Here is a 20489-nt window from a genome sequence, read left to right as displayed (position 1 = left end):
TAGTCTATTGAAAAATAAAAAATTGTTCATCAATGTGTCGGACTGTGATCAATTCTCCGAAATGGCATACTTATTAAAAAGGCTAATCATAGTCCAGCGCATCATGTAATAAACCAATCTTAAAAAATAATATTAATATATCTAACGTTGCTCTTCACATAAAATCTAAAACGCATTTTACAGGTATCATCCCGTCCAAATTATCATCCTGTGAGCATGATGTTTGGGCTACATGCTTGAGTTATGGCTCGGGTTTCGCCGGATTTCGTTTTGACCTACTAAAGTGGATTTTGTCATAAAAATCAAAAGAGACACTCTTTTTCTCTCTCTCTATTTTGGTCTTATTCAGGAATAGGGCTTTCCCTATTGGGCCATTCGCTTTCAAGATTTAGTTCTTTTCTGCCTTTGATGGATTTATACTTATAGGAGGAATTTCCAAACCCCACAAGGCCGTATTGGGCCAAACTGCTTATACAATTCCCTGATTTATTTAAGAGCTAACATTTTAGGTACTAAGGAACTACATGAATTATATATAAGGAGTTTGCTAAAAATTACTGCAAGGACTCGTAACTTTTAACACTGAGGTAAGTATGCTCAGACGGTTTCATGACTCGCATTTTCATATGAATTAACAGTTAAGACGATAGAAACACCGTATGCGAGCACCAATGAGCTATGTAGCACGGACACCCTCCGAAAACTTTCGTGTCGTATCCGACACTCTGACACGTGTCCAACACACTCCAACACATCCCGACACGCGGTCAACGAGTGTCAAAAAATCCGACACGTGGTCAACTCTCTCCGACATTCTCCGACACGCGAGTCCAGAATTCCAACACGCGATTCCGACACGCACGGGGTCAATTTTAAAAATTTATAATACTTGTGGGGTCAAAATATAAATATACACAAAGAAGTAATAAAAGAAGTAATAAAAATGCTATAAATATAAACGCACGGGGTCAAATTTTTTTTTTTTCAGTTGTTTTTTTAGAATTGTTTTAGTTTTTAAAAAGTCTTTTACTATGAAAGAAGTAATAAAAAATGCTATATATGATAAATAAATAAATTTAAAAATATCATTTCAGCATTTTTCTTTAAACAATGTTTTTTCCTCTAAGTTTTATGTATTATTGTGACAAATTAAAATAATGAATGATATTATTTAATATTTTTCGTGTAAATTAATTCTAGGTTATTATTATTATTATTATTTATGTATTTATATATAAAAATATATTAATATATAACGTGTTGGAACGTGTCGAAATTCTTTATTTTTAAGAAATGACGTGTCGACGTGTCGTGTCGTGTCGCGTGTCGCTTGTCCGTGTCGGTGCTACATAGCCAATGAGGACAAAAGGTCTCTATCCTTAAATCACTATGTAATTCTCAAAGGGGCCATCGAACGACGATTGTCATTCTTTGAAATGAGTGGCGAAATTCACGACAACCGAATCCAAGTGATATTAGGCTCGAATTTCAAAGGCACCTGATTATCATGAAATTGGATGATAGCGAGGTTAAAGATGGATCGAGATAATGTTGTATATCATAAAGCCTCGCAACATCCTTCTCTTCTGATGATGCGCTTGTCGCTTAATGTTGTTCCACTTAATGTCGCTTTCCGCTTGACACTACCAAAAGAAAAGTTGATGATCGAGAATTGTTGTTTTTCGCTCCATTATCATCTAAACCCATGCTTTCTAACAACTCTTTCGTAAAGCCACGCCTCACGAATTTTTTCAAGCTCATTTCTCGGGGCCGACCCCAAAGTCTACTCGTCCAATAAAAACTACTTGGAATAGATATGTCATCGTCCGATCCAATCAAACTGATCCCGACCCTTTAAAAATGACCATATGTCCAAACTAATCCGATGTACCATTTAGACTTTCCAAGCCCCGACTGAAGTAATAGGACGAGCAATTTGGAGAAGCCTGCCAGACATTGATGGATGGAGGGACCTACCGAGTTGTCAGATTGCCAAGGCGGCAATCGGGTGTAACTGGAATCATTCTTCAGTCGAAAATGTACATGTCAATTCTCCTTTCTTTTTACCCTTTTTTGGGGTGAATGAGTAAGTTGTGCTCTAAGATCAGTCTAATACCCTCAAAAGACCCCAACATTAATTGCAGTCTCAATTGGGTCGATTCTACTTTAGACTCTCTTTTTTGTCTCTGAAAGATTGCCAGCTTTTGTTCAACTCTCAATTCTATCCTCCATGTTTATTTTGTCTTATAAAAAACACCAACTTTAAGTCAAGTCTCAATTCTACCTAAATTTTTGTTTCATCACACAAAAAGCCACGAACTTTTACTTGAATCCTCTATCTATCTTCATTATTCCTCCGTTCAAAATTGCCTTTATTAATGTGGCATTCTCATGTCATTACTCTCGTTTTTTTTCTCAAATTTCAAATCCAAAAAGACGTCTTTTGGATATGAATTTCCACATCAACCCAAACGATGTCTTCTTCAATCTGAAATTTGGTCAAAACTAGAGCAATTAGGGTCTGTTTTCGTCAATTGTCTTTACTATTAAAAGAGTCTTCCTTCCAATCTCGCTCAAGAATCTTCAATTTTGTGTTCAGTCTTCTATCTCTCATGCTTTGCTTAGGAGTCTTTCATCTCTCGTGATTAGAGAGTATGCACTCAAGACGCTTGGATCGAGACACTCATACAGCTCACACTCGGAAATTTTCCATCTTTCGTTTGTCAAAATAAATTATGGATAGAGGGTTAACGGACACAAAATTAGGCCTCAAGTAAAAGTTTGTGGGTTTTTGTATGAAGCAAAGAAAAATTGAATAGATTGGAACTGGAGTTAAAGTTATGAGCTTCTTATGGGAAAAAATAACTTAAAATTAAGATAAGAAATAACTTAAAATTAAGATAAGAAGTAAAGTTAGAATCAGGGTCTTTTAAAAACATTAGGCCCATCGGACGATGATGGATGGGCCTATCGAGCCGTGGGATTGCCACCAACCGAAATCCTATGTCGACTTTGACAAAAAAAGAAAAAGAAAAAGAAATCCTATGTCGACCGCGAATGTACACGTCATTCATCGTTTACCTTTTTGCCTTCTTTTTGGGGGGGTAAATGAGTAAAAGTCGCGCTGGAAGATCATCACAACTCTCTCTCTCTCCCCCCGTGGAGGAGGCGAAACGTGTCAGTCACTCAAGCAAGTGCTCAAAATCCCTCACTAGGAAAGCAGAGCCAGCACGCCCTCCACACCACTAGCTAGAAGGAAGGCCTCCAGGGTCCCACCGGCCGAGCCCACCTGGCAACTTGCCATTAGCTGTCGCTCCGACAAATCGTCCACCGGATTTCATCTAACTTTTTTCTCTTTATGGATATGGAATTTATCTGCCCATGATTTTCCAGGTGATTGCAGCCACTAATTATGCTTTCTCCAAGTTTTAGTCCCTATCGTGTTGTGGACTTTTAATGTTCGTGTTCAATTATTCAATCCGTTACATTCTTTATGTGACAACGATGTAATGTAACTTATAGAGGAAATATGATATGTTTGGTCTCTAAGTTTTCGTCCTTATCGTGTTGTGGACTTTTAATGTTCGTGTTCAAATCTTCGATCCGTTAATTTCTTTATGTGACAACAATGTAATGTAACTTATAAACTAAACATGATATGTTTATTTAGTCTATAAGTTTTGGTCCTCATCGTGTTGTGAACTTTTAATATTCGTGTTTGATTCTTCAATCCATTACTTTCTTTACATGACAACGATGTAATGTAACTTAGAAACTAAACATGATATGAATATCTTTTTGATAATGGAAAGAGAGAGAGAGAGAAACAAATATGATTGTGTAATATGAGTATACAGATTTATGTTACTTGAAAATTCATTTAGAAAGGATTAAACTTGGAAAAGTTATCATCTAAACATGGATATGAGCTCGGTTCATATCCATCCAACCAAGTAGGTTTTAAATGATTTGACGGTTCATGTGAGACTAAAATAGGTGCGGACGTCAATTTCTCTCAACTTAAATATAGTATGACATGATTACAAGGTGAGAATGTCTTTCTTCGGACCAAAGTAAATCAATTGAAATTGGTCGATGCCTCATGCTAATTAAATGATGGACACGGCATAAAGATCATTTGGGAAAAAAAGAAAAGAGATAGAATGGAGGTTATAATCACAAATGAGGACATCGTCCACAAATAACCAAAGTTATTATAATGGTGTTTATTTTGATATGTACAGAAGTTCATCATAATCGCCAAGTCCATATAAAATCAAGTTGAACCTATCGTACCATTTTGACATAGGTCTTATTAGTCTATTCGGCCGGTTTCATATTTGGACCCCAAAAAAAAATTGCCTAAATATGACGTTTTCGCGAGAGGTGGTTGCATAGATAGATATACCCATATTTCTTTTTCGGCCAAACAATAATTATCCTTGCAAACTATGACCTTTTAAGCCGAGGAGAACAAAAAAATTCTTGCTTTTTTCCGTGTCTCAAGTAATCATTGAAACGCAATTCGGAGCGATCTTTCTGTTTTCATCGTCATTCTCGAAAACATGGTTTCCGTTCGTAGCAAACTTCGAGGCTGTCGCGTTTCCGGACAATCGAACCACACATCCCAAGTGAAGCACGGAGCAAAAGATGAAAGAGGTAAAAATGGAAGGGCCCTCGAGCAAACGAAGTCGGTCAACAGATGAAAAGGAGCTCCGGAAAGGGACAAAAGGAGGAAGGAGTGGGGGAAAGAGAGAGAGAGAGAGAGGGGGAAGAGGGGTGGGGGAGATGACATGGAAGGGAAAAAGTTGGACAAAAGAGCACTATCTTTTTGCGAGATGTGGGGGAATCGAACAGCATGAAAGATCTCAAAGGCCACATGAACTTGTGGCTCAGAAAATTCCCCCCGTTTCTGATGTGGCATCTTCCCACATGAGCTTGCACTCGCAGCAGGGGCCTCTTTTTCTACAAAGAGAGAAGAACCCCCCCCCCGGCTTCGCTGTGGAGAAAACAGAGAAAGCAGAGAGACGGGCAGTGGGCTAATCTTTTGCTGAGACCTTTTGAACTGCTCCAGAGAGAGAGAGAGAGAAAACAGAGCAGAGCTGTGGCAACGAGGAGAATGTTGGAGATGAAAGATGCCGCGATAAAGCTGTTTGGGCAGACGATTGGTCTCCGGGAGAAGCGGGGCGTTCTTGATGAGCCGTCCTGGGGAGGTGGGAAAGAGTTTGCTTCGGAAGCTGGAGGTCCAGGCTCCTGGGATCGCGGTGGCTCTGTCTCTGCTGATGCTGCGTGGCAGGAACACAGAGGTGGAAGAGAAGCAGGGGAGACTCGCGGAGACAAGGTATTGGTAACTGACAGTTCAATTAGCTTTCCTTCATAGTTGGTCTTTTTGAAACGAGGAAAGAACTTGATTTTCCAATCCTCGTAAATTTCCTCTCCCTTCAATTTTTCTATGCTGCCTTTCTGGATTGGTGCATGCTTGGACTTCTAGTTGGTTGGTATGTCCTAACGTTAGAGGGTAAGCTCTGTTTCCGATTCATTTTTATCTCTTTTATGGAGTTGAGCGCGTCCAATTTCATGAAGATCGCAGCATATGAACTGGTCGGGATCCATTGATCGGTAATAAGTTCGCTCCGGTGCGTGAGCAAATTGGTCAGGATAGAGGCCGGAAATAACCCTTTTCTTGTGGTGCTAGTTCGTTCGGTTTCTTGGTTATTGATAAGCTTCCTTATTGTTATCTGGGCATTCGCCACCAATTCTTGGCTGCTTCTCATTTAACATGATCGGAGCACTTGGTGATCCCCCTGAATTCATGAAGTTGCGGCTTCACAATCCATGAATCGACCAAAACTACGTTATCATTTAAAAAGCAACTGTCTAGTATTGAGTTGGTTGCCATTGAATGTCAATCTCTCGGACTGCTGTTCTTCATCTAACTTTGTTCTCTGTTCAATTCTGCTTCTTATCAAACCTGCTGAATTCGTTGAACTGGACATGGATTTTACACTGAAGATGAATTTGCTCGCAGTGAAATGATCAGGAAACGCAGTTTAAAATGCTACGAGCGTATTATTCAACTGCAAATGCTGTCTGTTTGTCTTGTTTACTCAAAGAAGGATCTATCTTTTCCTAGTAGATGTTTCCTGTTTCTACAACATACTAAGTACTGATCCTCCATACCTCTTTTAAAATTGCTAGGCATTATCAGAAAGAGAACCGATGAATGACAAATATGAAGAAGGCATATCATGTTGGGCGGTGGACAACCCAAAAGACTCTGCTGAATCAACGATCATTAACCAGAAAGATGAAACGGGCAGAGAAACTTCTCCCCCTTCTGCGCAGAACAAAGAAGAGAGCGAAACGAGTATCTCACGAGAAACGACTTTAAAGAAGCCTGAAAAGATACTACCGTGCCCGCGATGCAACAGCATGGATACCAAGTTCTGTTACTACAACAACTACAACCTGAATCAGCCCAGGCACCTCTGCAGAAAGTGCCAACGGTACTGGACTGCCGGAGGAACGATGAGGAACATCCCTGTTGGCGCTGGCCGTCGTAAGAGCAAGAATTCTTATGCAGCCACGGTGGCACTGTTTCACAACACGGGAGTACCTGAATCTCTTCGAGCTGATTGTGCTGGTGATTTGAAAACCGCCGGAACCACCATCCTGAGGTTCGGTTCAGATTCTCCTAATTGGGGTCAATCTGCAGCTCCAGTGCCAAGTACTATAAACGGATTTCTTGATCCTGGACGAGCAATTCCATGTTCTGGTAGGGGGTTAGATAACTTCAGCGACGAACGTTCGTGTGGATCTTCTTTGACAGCTTCAAATTCAACGGAGAAGGCAAGCAACTGTAGCGCACCAGAACCGGCAGCCCACAATTACCGAGGCTTTCCATTGGATTCTGTTCAATGGAACTCCCCAACTGCTGTATCTACTCCAGGCTTCCCTGTTTCATTTTACCAAGCGCCACAATGTTATTGGGCTTATGCACTGCCTGGTTCCTTGCCCTCCTCACTTAGCCACAGCAACGCGAGCACTAGTCCTCCAAGTTTGATGATACTAGGGAAGCATTCGCGAGATGGGAATGTCTATGATTGCAGAGCAACTACCAAGCAATCGATTATCGGGGCAAGGGAAGCACTGGACGGAGTTTCTGATTCAGGGGAGTCGGACGGTTTTTTCTCCCAGGCTTTTCAGTCCATTGCGAAAGGCAAGAGCTTCAATGACAGGAGGACTCTGTTGCTGCAAGCGAATCCCGCAGCGCTGTGCCGGTCAATGAACTTCCAGGAGAGCACGTGAGAGGTAGAGACGAATCCACCCAAACTTCGAATTTGTATGATAAAACAAGTCGGGAGCTATGCCGATGCCTCTCTTGTCAGACTGTTTTCCTAGATTTTTGCTGCTCCGTCGCGTGAAGACATTCATCAATTTGGGCATTTCTCTTTGATTCCGGGCTATTTTTCCTGGGCTTGAGCCGGAATTTTAGACCCCATGTTCTTTTATCTATCCAGTCCATTTCAAGTTGAAACTCGGAGGGCAGCAGGCAACATGGCATGCATGAATATTTTCCCTATTGTCATGCACAAAAAAGGATTGCTTCACTTTCAATCGCTTTTCTTCATCTTCTCCTCGGACTAACTACGAATGTCGACGGAACTCGGTCGACACCTAATTTTTTCTCAAATAGATACTTTAAAAAAAAGAAGAAGAAACCCGCTTCTCCTTCCTTTCCCCTCGTGGGCCTAGGCCCCGACCCTTTCTTTTCCTTCTTCTCCTCCAAGCCCGGCCCAGCCTTTCCCTCCCCGCGTAAGCCCGGCCCTTTCGACTGGAATTGGTGGTCCGCTATCCTTCTCGTCCCGACTTTGCTTTCCTGATACCCACATATCCGGTAAGTGTCCTTTCGGTCCGAACTTCCCTAGCCCCGAGGATCTTGACTCGGAGACACCAAGGCGACTGGCCATAGCTATGCTCGTTTCGAGCTCGTCTTCTAGCCGCCGTCCCCGAGCCAGTAGGGACTCCCCCGCTCATCCTCCGAGTCTTTCGTTGCCTTACCAAATTTTGGCTAGACCATGAAATTGAGAGGCTTGCTATATCTAGTATTCATGGATTTGTCTTCAAACAGCCTGTATTTGTTGTTTTCGAGCTTTGTTCGTTGATTTTCTCGAGTCCCAATGTGAGTTCGAGTTCTGAAGATAGGTCCAAGTTTTCTTATCCATCCATGTCCACCACGTGTTCGAAGGAATGCCCGAACTAAAACCTTTCGTTTTAGTCTTGGATTCCGACTTATGCTGATGATTCAAAGATGTGTCTTTTTCTTTTTCTTTTTTTGGCGGTATAAGGCTTCTAAAGTCCGTGGGATATATTTCAAGTCAAGTTTCATTTCTACCAAGTTTGAATATTCCCAAGTTCTTGGTTGCCTTTTGTTTTGTGTTTTGGTATATTCTGTGAAGGGTCTTTGCAGTGGTGGCGTGACCATGTGTTTTAAACGAATGATGATGGGGATTGTTGCTGAAGGGCGGCGGTCCGATAACTGGTGATATCTTGTGTTGGGGATTTTTGTGTTTGGTTCGGGCTGAATTTTGTTGTTGGGCTTAGGTTTTTTTTTTTTTTTTTGAACGATTGTTGGGCTTAGGTTAGTTTATGGGGTTTAAGGTTATTTTCATGTCTAAGAAGGAGTTTGTGGATAGGTCAAGTAAATGGGCCAATTTCGGAGCTGGGCTTATTTCGGACGTGCTGGAAGTTGTTTTAAAGTGATCTTAGTGTAAGTGGGCTTAAGTGTTTTCCTTTGATAAATTTGGGCTTGATCTTGGCCCTTTTCCGAATGGGTTTAAGTCATTGAGCCCACTTCTTCAATTAGGCTTTTAGTGTTCATGACCCAAACCCATGAGTCCTTACCCGACCCACATTTTCATCGGGCCGAGGGCCCGGCCCGAGTTACTATTTTCGGAATAAAAATTGCAAAAATATATATATTTAAAAAAATCGAATTTTTATTTTTTATAAAAAATTAGTTTTTGAATAGTTTTCTCTTAAAGTGTGGGAAAATCATCCACAAAAATAGGGCTCAAAATTGAACAAAATCTTAGGGCCTTGCAATAGGGTTCTAATATTTCCCTTTTTGAGACAAATTATCAAATGATGGCGCACTTTCAATATATTGATTGTGATTTCCCTTTAACCTAGTTAGGAATGTCATTTTTCTTCTTTTTTTAATGTTAGATTATTGCTTTTCCTTGTAATTATTTAATACTTTCTTAGTTACTGATTGTTACTTTAATGATTACGTACCCACATAATCATATAATATGGTAGTGGATAAATTTAAAAATCAATCCAGATTGTTTGATTGTCAAAATAAACAAGATTAGATATCGAAATTGCACTAATTAGTTAATTAGTGTAATCAAGTCTCCGGTCCTGACTTCTCTGGTTACGTAAGAAATAAGGTACACTTTTATACCTCACTCGGTTCTTAACCGACCCCAATAAGTTAGTGACGATTATTTATTGCAAAATTATTAAAAACACCTTAATGTCGTGCGAGGTATGGGCTTTGGGAGAAACATTGCCTAATTATGGGTTTTAGGTCCGTCCTTTAGGCAATGCTCCTTAGACCTATTCTCTTTTCCAAGGGTAGGTCGCGACAAACTCACATGACCATCAGACAAACGCCACTTGAAGGTGCATGACGGTGTAGCTTGCTGATAACATATTGATGCATATGCTAAGCTATAAAGCATAGTTCCCTTGATTTCTATAAATAGCTTAACTTTATAGGACAAACTAAGGGTCGATTTGGTTCGACCCGTGAACTGAAAAGATCTCACGCTCACGTAAGCCACAGAGGTAATTCGGGTGGAGTTGGGTTTCAGAGGAGCAAAGGCGACCAGGGAATGTGTACGAAGCTTTTCACAGAACTCTTGCCTCTTGGTGGGGCATCTGGACTCCACAAAAATTATTCCTGTGGAATTTCGAACCATCCCCACTGACCAGCTTCGGGACACACCGGTCCTTGTAAAATATCAAAGCTGAGTAGAGTTATGCGCCTCTGGCGATGGCATCAGGCGGCGGCAGCAGCAGAAGAAGAAGAAGAAGAGAAGCGAGTTATCATTACATGACCAGAACTTTGAAGTTTGCCTCCCCTACGTAGGAAATGGAACTTTGCTAATGCTGGCCCAAAGGCAAAAGCTGATCCTCGAAATCTAAATGCCCAAAAACGAGAAACGTTAGCTGAGCCTCACCGTGGATTACCTAAGCTCTGTGACCTACCTAAAAGAGGAGCAAAGCCTCTATCGTTCCCAACAGTAATGGCGAGATGTGCTCTAAATATTTCGTGTACGCTGCAACTATGAATTGACGCGAGAGAAACATATTTAATCTTTGCGTCGCCATCAGATTAATCAGTTAAATTATAAGTTTAAGGCCTCCCTGTCCGAGAAACAGAACACAAAGAAAGTTCAGGTTGGGAGTGACTAGAGACACGAATCATAGAAGAAAACACAAAAGGCCGAGTCTTTTCGGTTTTCCATTTTCATTTTTCGTTCTTCCTTTTTTTTCTTTTTCTTTTTCTTTTTCTGGGCGGGGGGTGCCATTTGGCTTTTTCTCTGGGTTGCTGACACGTCCAGCAAGAAACAATCTTTTCAGATTACCTCTAATGGCTCTCTCCATTATGTAGGAGCAGATCCACATTGAGGTCCTCACTGACGATTCCCCCACCACCAGCCAATCTCGGAAGGAAGGAAAAAAAAAGCTCCTCTCTTTTCTGATCTCCAACCCTCACGTGGCTCCGACCCCGAGGAAATCAATGAATGGTGGCGACGACGGCGGCGGCTGCGGCTGCGGCTGCGGCGGCGACGGAGGAGCTTCGCATTCCCTGGGCGGCGGCGGCGGCGAGGGCGAAACTTGATGGGCCGTCGTCAACGCGATCGTGTCCGAGCAACAGCACTGGGCGTACGGGTCCCTGACCGCGCGGCGGTCCTGGTCCGACGGCTGGGTCGTCGCCGGCGGTGGCCACCGGGGAGGGTGGAGACAAGCGCCGTATGAGTTCGTGCAGGGTTTCGTTTGGTGGTGGAACAAGCTCGCCGTCGTGTCGTCGTGGTTGCTGTTCCGACCTATAAAACAGTGGCTCAGTTCTACTCCAGTCGTGATCGTTCCTCCTTTTGAATTTGAAGCAGGCATCATATTTAAAGACACTACTAATCGGCACAAAATCTTTGTCTCGACCTTCCTTCTATCTGCGTACTCATATGCTTAAGATTTTTATCGGTCCCATCTTCTGCTCTAACACAGAAGAGGACATGGAAGATGATCAGACAGACAAGACATGGCCACCGGAAGAGAAATGCACGCGAGATATACTCAGCACGAACTAGAAATAGAGGGAAAAAAGAAGCACAGCTCGAACCAAGAAAAATGGAGACCAAACGAAACTGCAAATATCACAGCAAATGACCCACCAGCGAGAAAACCAAATCCATTCTGAACCGCCAGTATTTCTCCATTATTGCTAGTTGGGCTCAACCCATTATTCAAGCCAAGAATATGTTGATGATGATGATGATGATGATCGAATGCCGTCGTCCCGATTGCCCAGCGTGACACCCCCACATTACCGAACGACGCGGGGCAATCTCTCCTCGCAGGGGCGTCGTCGTAGTCGTCCCGATCGCGATGGCCGGCGGGGGTTTCATCCGGCCTGGCGTAGCCAGACGACGGCGACCGGGACAAGCTGAGCTTCCTCCGCCGGTATGCGGTGGACTGTTCCCGGTACTTGCGGGCCATGATTACGTGCCAGTGGTTCTTCACGGCGTTGTCGGTCCGCCCGGGGAAGAGCCGGGCTATCATCGCCCACTTGTTGCCGTACACCCGGTGCGCCTGCATCAGCCTCTCCTCTTCCTCCTCCGTGAACGCCCTCCGGTTGATCCTCGGGTCCAACTGGTTGAACCACCTCAACCTACAGCTCTTCCCTATGCCAACATCGACGACCAAGACAACGACCCAAAAGTAAAAGACACAGTCTTTTCGTCATCGTCACCAAGAAAATCCAATCTTTTCGCTATTTAATATACGAAAAAAAATGGAAACTTTATGTTTTTTTCCTGGCGTTTACCTGATCTGCCCTCCAGCTTCTCTGCGATGAGGTTCCAGTTCTGGGGGCCGTAGAGGGCGACGAGCTCCTTGAGCTTGGTGTCCTCGGCGGGCCTCCAGTGGCCTCTCGCGCAGAGCTTCGACTGGCCGCCGGCTTCCCCGTCGACCCTCCCGCCGTCGTGCTCGTCGCTCGTGCTGTTGCTCTCTCTGACGCCGTTTCCGTGGGCCTTCCTGCGCCGGTGATCAATGGGGTCGCTCGTGGTCGCCCCCAGGAGATCGGCGAGGCCGTGGCGGGCGGTGGCTGCGGCGAGAGAGAGAGAGCCCATGTCCGCGTTCACAATGCCGGTCGAGGACGACGAGGACGGAGACGGGATCGAGGGATACTGGCAGCTGGCGATGACGGTGTGGCCATTGGCTTCCGATAAATAGACGCCCTTGTTCGCCATTTCTCTCTCTCTCTCTCTCTCTCTCGCTAGTTCTTGCTGACAGAGAGACTCTGGTTCGGGACTATTACTCAGTCATCATCTCGGTAGATAATAAGAAGTGAGAGAGAGAGAGAGAGAGAGAGAGTTCTGTTTTGGAGGCAGAGGGGGAAGGAGGCTCGAAATGGCAAAACCGTAAGTGTTTCGATTTTGCATTTGACGGAAACCTAGAAAGAGAGAGAGACAGAGAGAGAGAGAGAGGGGCAGTGACAGAGTGCTGCTGCTCTACAGTTTTTGTTTTTGCATCATCTTTTTCTTTTATGACTCGATGAAATTCAAGAACTCGTTTTTCAATGAAAATAAACAGGACGACGAATTTGACTCCGAGGAAGGGGAAAAGGTGGGTATTCCACCTACTAAAGAGAGTTTAACTTAGTCTGAACTGCTCGCCCCACGTTCGCTGGCTGCGCCCCCTCCCCTGTGTCCCCAAAAATATTGGGAGAGTCGTTTACTCCATGGCCGGACTGACAAATTTCAATCATGGTGCGGTAACTATGTCAATTTCTTGATACGTTTCTTGCATTGATGGTATTAAACAGGGTTCTAGAAGATCATTTGTTATACAATTTTTTATCACTGTGCAATTTGATTTTTATGAGAACTTAGACATCATCACCAAAAAAAAAAAAATTGATTTCTGCCGTTTTAAATGCAATCATATCCGTTGCTTTAGATGAAACTCGATGTGCATTTTGCGGATGGATTTGTGGCGGTAAAGATTTGCAAAGGGTAATGTTATGAAATTGACTAGTACGGTTGAATTTGAAAGTGAAACATTTATACATATGGGAGCGTGAACAAAATTTATGGCTTAAGAGATTTAGTTTCTCATACATTATGTTCACAAAGGCTCTTACATACAATCGAAAGATGACCTATTGCGAAGAGATAGGAATTGCGATGTTCAACTCAATCCTCTTGAACAGTTGGATCGGATAATTTTAATAATATCGGCTGCATGAACATTCTTACTCGCATGACAAGGGTATTAGTGTGCTAGTCATAATTTCTATATCCATTTGATCAAGAGCAAACCCTTCTCGGCATTGGAAAGTGTTGTTGTGGTGTAATCAAATTGATAAGATTCGTCTCTGAGTACTAATATGCTTTTTTTAAGACTTAACCTAATGGGATCGAGTGGAGCATTCATCGAAGCACATGTAGGCACTAAGGATGTCTTGCCAAAAGACACCAAGTTTCACACCGTTTCTTCGCATTTACACTGATCTCTGACCACCGCACATCCCCCATTCGCCAATACATTCCATCCAACGGTATTTAGAGTGGCTTCAATGCTAGGGTCGATTGCACACTTGCACGTTTGAAAGTGACTCTGGAATGCTCTCTCTCTCTCTCTCTCTCTCTCTCTCTCTCTCTCTAAAAACCCAGGATGGGGTTGAAGGGTTCTTGGCTGTCTCACCCTGCAATGACAAAGAAAGGCTCGCCAATGTGACATGCTGCGTTGAGCTTGTGCGGGTCCGAGACAAGCCTTTTTCCTTTTCATTGCAGACCAGTGGAAAACTTCTTGAAAACATGAGCTTCATCAGGACACACTCCACTCGAACTAACCCTTATAGCCAGGGCCTAATTCACTAGACGCTCTCGGGACTCCAACCCCTTCCATCATCATGGGAGCTCCTCCTCAATTACTCTTTTTTCCCTGTTTCGGTCGTTCTCAATCTCCAGCTAAGCTTAACTATAAAGGGCTAGGGCTCTAAGCTTAGGGGCTGCGGCTGTCACGGATTCAATTAAACCTGAGCATCACGGTTAACCACCTGAAGTTGACCCAACAACCAAACAGAAATTTTCCCTTCGGTTTGCGTTGCGTGTTCCTCCTTTCCTAAAACAGATGAAAGACATTCCAAAAACGATGTCTTTATACATGAAATTCACCTCACGGGAGTGAGTGAAGTCCCCGCTCGATCCCACCTTGCTTTCTCTATCTCACGCCGTTTGCAAGATTTGGTCTTGCAAGCTGTATTCGGTCCTAATTTTTTTCTTGGTTCTTTCTGGTGGGCGATGATGCATGACTGAAGCAAAAAGTCCATCCATAGAAGACATATCTTTCTGTTCGGACCATGGACGTCCTTACGGTTTTGTCCGTGCAATAGCTCCACTCCATTAGTCTTACGATGTACATTAATAGCCGCGTGACTTACAAGAACACGGTCGTTAGTATTCGCTAACATACGAAAAACCATCGTATATCAAAATCACGACGTACACGGAAGCTCTCGTTCTTGAGTTGGGATTAAGTAACACTGAGATTTGATTTTCTAGAACCAAAGCACTCACCGATGCGATGCTTTTTCCTACAGAAAATGAGGCTGTCCCCTCAAAAGAGTTCACACCAGAACCCCGCAATAAATGGCGAAAATGACTTGTGAGCAGGGAGCATAACTCGCACTGTGCCGTGACTCATCCGAGTAAAATCACCGCGCGGAAAGGAGACTTCGTGTTTTGCACCCTCGCCAGTGTTGCACCAAACAGTTAAAGAACTAATTTTTAGCATACTTCTCAGTGTCCAGCACTTTCGGCTCTTGGGTCAATTCCCACTGTATGTTTTGCGTTTCTGTAGGGTTTTTGGAAGCATCGCCTTGACGGAGTTTTGAAGTTTTGACTTCCCTTGACTCGCGTCTCTCCGAAATAATGGTCAAGGCCTATGAAGGAATGGATTTGTCCCACGTATATCGGCAATAGAGAAAAGATGCTTTGCATACGACCTCGGCTGCAGTTGATTTAATGGTAATTTTTCAGATACCAACCATAAATTTATTTCTCGTTTCTTATTTTTTATGGAACCGAGATTACCCTCTCGTCTCTCTTAAACTACTATACTATTTTATGGATCTCCTCCTCGTACTCAAAGCCTTCACAATTAGAAGCATAAGAGTGGGGGCAACTTAGGGCGTGCATGGAAACACTCCAAAAAGTGTTTCCGGCACACTTCGTACGGAAAGTGTTCCGGGAACAAAAAGAAACGCGTTTGGTTGCGTTTTGTTTTTTTTGTTTTTTGTTTCTCAGGAACGAAATAGAAACGAAAAAAGAAACAAAAAAAAGTTGTTTCTCCCGAAAGAAACACTTCTCGGAAGGAACAAAAGAACAAAAATCACTCTTCTCTCTCTTCTTCTTCTCTTCTTCTTTTCTTCTTTTTTTCTTCTTTTCATTTTGGTGGTCGCCGGCCTCGGCCATGGCCGCGACCGGCCGTCGAGGCTCGGCCTCGCCCGGATCCGGCGAGGCTCGGCGTCGCGGGCGCGGGCGAGGCCGAGCCTCGCCCAACCACGCCGGGCTCGGCCTCGCCATGGGCCGGCGAGCCTCGCCATGGCTAGGCGAGGCTACCGGCCCCGTCGGCCGATCGCCGGAGGTCGGTGACCGACCGAAGAAAATAAAAATAAAAAGAAAGGAAAAATAAAAAATAAAAAAAATGTTTAAAAAATTAAAAGAAACAAAAAAATAATAAAATTTACCAAACGTGTTTCGTTCATTTTTTATTCCCGGACCAAACGTTACCAAACGTGTTCTTTTGTTCAAAAACTGTTCCTAACAGAAACACTTTTTTTTTGTTTTTGTTCGGAACAAAAAAAAAAGAAACAAATCCATGCGCACCCTTAGTTCCCAAGAAAGTCCATACACGCACACGCACATATATATAAATCAACAACAAACTAGGAAAAAATTATCCAATAAGTGGAAGTCATCCAAACGAGATGAGAGATGAGGCGTTATTTGTCACGACATTGACGCACTAGTTCTTCTCATGAAAGGAGCGCATAAGTTTCTTCTCCCGAAAAATTTCTATTAGCAGCATGTGATCGTCGATAAGCACCGTATGCAGATGTGTGTATCGAGAGGAGTTTATTTGATTGAAATAATAATGTACCCCCAAACTTGATACACGACGGATACATGATTTTACTTAATGGTATCAAATTCCATTTCGGATTTATTGATTTTCCTTATTGTAGGCCAGTTTCATGTCATTCTCAAGTGCCCCCCACAACTTTGCTCCAAACGCTAGATGCGATTCTTTTAGGTTTAGCTAAAACCCACCAATCAACGTCTGTTGCAGTTTCTTAAAATTTCATTCTTTAAGTCATGTTTTCCATCTAAAACGTAAACAACTTCATCGAAACTCTTGTAAGACTTTTTTGGTTACTTTTCAAAATAAGGAAATGTAAGTAACTTCACTAAAACCCTTGTTTTTTTTTTTTACTTTTTTATGTGATCGGAATGGTACCGTTACGCCTTTTTATTAAACCAGCCGTGTATGTCTATAAAAGGAACTGGAGTCAATGAGTGACCATTGGAGAGGCACAGGGCGAAACTATAAATGGGAAACAAAACCAATCTGTATGACCCACCATTACAAAAGTAAGAAAAGAGAAAGGCCATGAAAAGGTAAAGTTTTGCAAGATGTTGCCTATCTCCATTTTTGTAGGTACTTGCCCACTTCATAGAGTTTCCAACTAGCAAACCTGCCCAACCAAGCCCTAACTCTGCCCTACCACAAATATTTCATTTGATTTTGATTTTCTTCCCTTTATCTCCACACCTGGTTTTCAATGGTTTTGCTTGTTCGAATTGAATATTTGGGAGGCTTTCCTTGATCCTCAGAGGAGTTATCTTAAGCTCATAAGGAAATGTGCAAAGAAATCATCTTTAGCTTAGAGGGATTCATTCAGTTCAATTTACATTCCTGCATTTGTTTCAAAAGTTCCTGCCTTTCGAGTCGCTTTAATTTCCTCAAGTTTAAATTGGACCGATGCTTCGGTTGCATGTTCTGTATTCGATGCTGTGATCTCATGCATCTTCCGGGCTTAAACATTTGTTCGCCAACCCCTCATTATTCTCCTCGAATCATATCAGAATCCCATGAAGTTCCAGATGCAACAAGCTGGAAGGGAAGAGAACAAAGTTGGGAATACAGCAGCTGCTTTATTGAAAAACAAAAGCGAAACCATGATACGTTGCTCTCATCCGGCACGATCCACGTCACCTGTATTCCGCACACGTACCCCGGATCAAAAAGCTGAATACATATATTTGCCTTTGGTTTTATTCTCTGTAGAAATGTACCCCCACCTCACCACGTGTGCTCTGCAAGCAATTCTCTGCACACGAGTGGAGCCCTAGCCATCTCTCTCTCCATTCATGGGTCACTTTTAACGGGATTTCTTTTGTAAGTACAGCAGATGCTACTATTCACAGAAACTTAGGATACCCCTTCTCTTAGACCTTTGAGACTAGGGCTCCTTTTGTCCAAATTCACCGTGTATATAGTCCTTACAAAGTTGTTGACTATACTTGTTCTAATAAATTATGCCCGATTACAGTTCAAAAAACGACAGGGCATTAAATCCATGATAAAGCACTGGTTTTGATATAAGTACTAGATTTTCTCTTGTTTTAACAACCAATTTCTTCGTAATTCAAGTGCAAGGGTGCATAGATGCAACTATCGAGTACTTATGAAACAAACTTGTAATCTATCCGTAAGATTTTTATTATTATTACAGTGAAATAATTATTGTGATGTGACTAGATGAAATATCCAATATTAATTACATGGGAGATTATCGTATTTGAGTCACAAAATCATCATATCAAGTGACTTAAGGACGTCATAAATATGATCCCAACTTAGCAAAAATGTTGACTAGATTTGAAGCTTATGAGGGTCACATGTACATACGAGGATCTTCACTTCATAATCTATCCTTTTGAATTTAACATTTTTTACACGATATTAGAGAATTCTACTTCAGGCATGCTTTCTCTACACACAAGATCTATTACATCCGGCTTTGTCATAATTTCAATTGTCGGTTTGGATTTCAGAGCACGCGCACATATATATATATATATATATATATATATATATATATATATATATATGTATGTATGTATATTTATGGCGGACTCTATCTATGAGTTGACGTGTATTTTCGAGTCTGCGTAGTATTCCTCCAACTCAAGCGTTGGGTCACTTTCTTGCCACTACACCCCCAGCACTTTCCCCGGAGAAAACAGTAACTGAGAAAGCTACAAACAAGTGATTTCTCCAATTGCCGAAGTGCCAAAAGACCGAACCCTCGATCGAGCTTTCGGTTTAGTAATCAATGGGGGGAGCACTCCCTTCCAAGCACTGAAACCTGAAGAACCAGTACAATAATGAAGAAGAGCCTCTCCCCTCTGGTCATCCTCAACCCCAAAAAGGACATGGGGAGTTTTGTTAGGGTCATACAGTGGGGGGGACACTCCACCTTTCTTAGGTTTAAAATTGAATGTTTTGCGAGAGTTTTTATTGTAGTAGTGGGGGGGTAAAGTGCGGTTGCTATTCATTTCGTTTTCTCCTTCGTACAGCCCTAGTTTTTTGGACTGTAGCCACTGCGATTTTCACATGTTTCTAACTTTGAGCTAAAAGGAAAAAAAAAAAATTGGTCCGTAAAGAAAAACCTTTTTGCTATTTTCGTACCTGTGATGGGATGGACAGAGCCATCTAGGCAACAGGGTGCTTGGCTTCTATATCGGGAGACCGGGGGCTAGAGCATTCCCGTGCAGAACTCGGTACAAAATCTGCAAATTTTTCGTGAGCCAGGGGGGAAAACGACATGCGGGTAGGTTTTCTATGGTTCGCGGTACATTATGGTTCCAATACTTTGGAACTCGTGAACGCGAAGGTGATCTTTCCGGTGACGATTAACTCGCGATGGCATCGATCGCGTGTTGACAAATGAAAAAATGGTTTATTTTTATTAGACTGATTTTATAAATGGAAACTTCATTTGTCGTAATTTTTAGCCTGGCTCTGATTCATATTTACCTTGCATCTCCTTATGCTCGATAAAAGTAAGACATGCTTGAAAGTAAGAACATATCGATGAGTCCCAAAATCCTAATTGCAAGTCGGCCCTTTTATTAGTTTATTATTAAGTCTCGAGACCTGCCTAATTAACTGAAAAAAGGTCGAAAGATCTTCTTTACTCTCCAGTGTGACTTTGAATTTCACTCTCCCTCTTCTCAAATTCTCCTAAAATTTAAGTTTATGTTATTGTAGGTTCTATCTCATGGAAAGCCCTAGCCATTCGAAGCAAAACCCTACCAGAGTGACAATGGCCTCTTCATTTCATTTGCTTCAATGCTTTGCCGGAGATAGAGAACGAGAAAAGCTGTGCAGATCATGTATCACACAAGAATGAGATCACAAAACCAACGACGCATCATCTATAATAACCTAATATCGATGTAGTCATTTCCTTACTTTGTTTCGTTCATCATCTGCTAGGAGGAGCCTTGGCTTTTTATCGCCTTCAGTTTCTTCTCTTCCATACAAGTTGAGCAAAAATAATTTTTTTCATTTTCACTAATTACGCATTTCTATCCATATCCATTCTCTGGACCCTCTCCTTTTAATTTCCTTTTCCTACACAAAGGAACAGTACAGTTCACCCCCTGTACAGACTATAGAGCTGCAGCGCTCTAAAGATGAGAAGCTGTCTCACTCAAAGGCTGTTCGTAAATGAAGACAGATGCTCGTGGCCATTTCCACATTACCAGCCAAATGGGGCTGGGACTAGAGGAGGACCACGTACGGACATTTAGTTAAGGGGATACATTCATTGTCACATGATGTGAGACTTGAGCTGGAAATGTTGTTGATTCTCCAAACCGAGAGGCAGACAGCAGTTTTCTCGGATTAGCATCAGTGACCCTCCTTTGGCGTCCGGTGGGGCGATGGAGATCATGTTCTTTTGTGATCTTTGCACGCGCACCCCAACATGCCCACTTGAAGTGTTCGGATCAACCAATTCGTGTCTCCACAAAATTATTTTCTTGCACTGTAGACGTTGAATTACGAGCATTGTTCGTTAGAGACATTTTATGCTGTTATTAGTGCCATAAAATTAGTTC

At 42.6% G+C, this 20489-nt stretch overlaps 2 protein-coding genes across 2 annotated transcripts; one reads left to right on the top strand and one right to left on the bottom strand.

Moving 5' to 3' along the window:
* Positions 1 to 4867: 4867 nt before the first annotated feature.
* Positions 4868 to 7582, top strand: LOC104453941 (cyclic dof factor 1). Its single transcript, XM_010068600.3, has 2 exons — positions 4868 to 5341; positions 6199 to 7582. The coding sequence occupies exons 1-2, from the start codon at positions 5120 to 5122 to the stop codon at positions 7306 to 7308; spliced, it is 1332 nt and encodes a 443-aa protein (XP_010066902.2). The 5' UTR covers positions 4868 to 5119; the 3' UTR covers positions 7309 to 7582.
* A 3203-nt stretch (positions 7583 to 10785) lies between these two features.
* Positions 10786 to 12530, bottom strand: LOC104455746 (transcription factor CSA). Its single transcript, XM_039317873.1, has 3 exons — positions 12119 to 12530; positions 11466 to 11975; positions 10786 to 11165 (listed from the first exon to the last, which is right to left on the bottom strand). The coding sequence occupies exons 1-3, from the start codon at positions 12420 to 12422 to the stop codon at positions 10786 to 10788; spliced, it is 1194 nt and encodes a 397-aa protein (XP_039173807.1). The 5' UTR covers positions 12423 to 12530.
* Positions 12531 to 20489: the final 7959 nt, after the last annotated feature.

Source organism: Eucalyptus grandis, chromosome 7 (assembly GCF_016545825.1).
Source record: "Eucalyptus grandis isolate ANBG69807.140 chromosome 7, ASM1654582v1, whole genome shotgun sequence".
In the NCBI taxonomy this organism is placed as follows: domain Eukaryota; kingdom Viridiplantae; phylum Streptophyta; class Magnoliopsida; order Myrtales; family Myrtaceae; genus Eucalyptus; species Eucalyptus grandis.
The sequence above is the reverse complement of the archived record's forward strand: the minus strand, read 5'-3'. Positions and strand labels throughout refer to the sequence as shown.

Bases quoted from the DNA above. Each gene is read 5' to 3' on its own strand.
- LOC104455746 (XM_039317873.1), bottom strand. From the start codon at position 12,422: ATGGGCTCTCTCTCTCTCGCCGCAGCCACCGCCCGCCACGGCCTCGCC. The intron at 11,976-12,118 runs GTAAACGCCAGG...ATGTTGGCATAG, and splicing joins GAAGCTGGAGGGCAGATCAG to GGAAGAGCTGTAGGTTGAGG. The intron at 11,166-11,465 runs GTGGGTCATTTG...CAAATTCAAAAG, and splicing joins TGGATTTGGTTTTCTCGCTG to GAGGAACGATCACGACTGGA.
- LOC104453941 (XM_010068600.3), top strand. From the start codon at position 5,120: ATGTTGGAGATGAAAGATGCCGCGATAAAGCTGTTTGGGCAGACGATT. The intron at 5,342-6,198 runs GTATTGGTAACT...TAAAATTGCTAG, and splicing joins GGGAGACTCGCGGAGACAAG to GCATTATCAGAAAGAGAACC.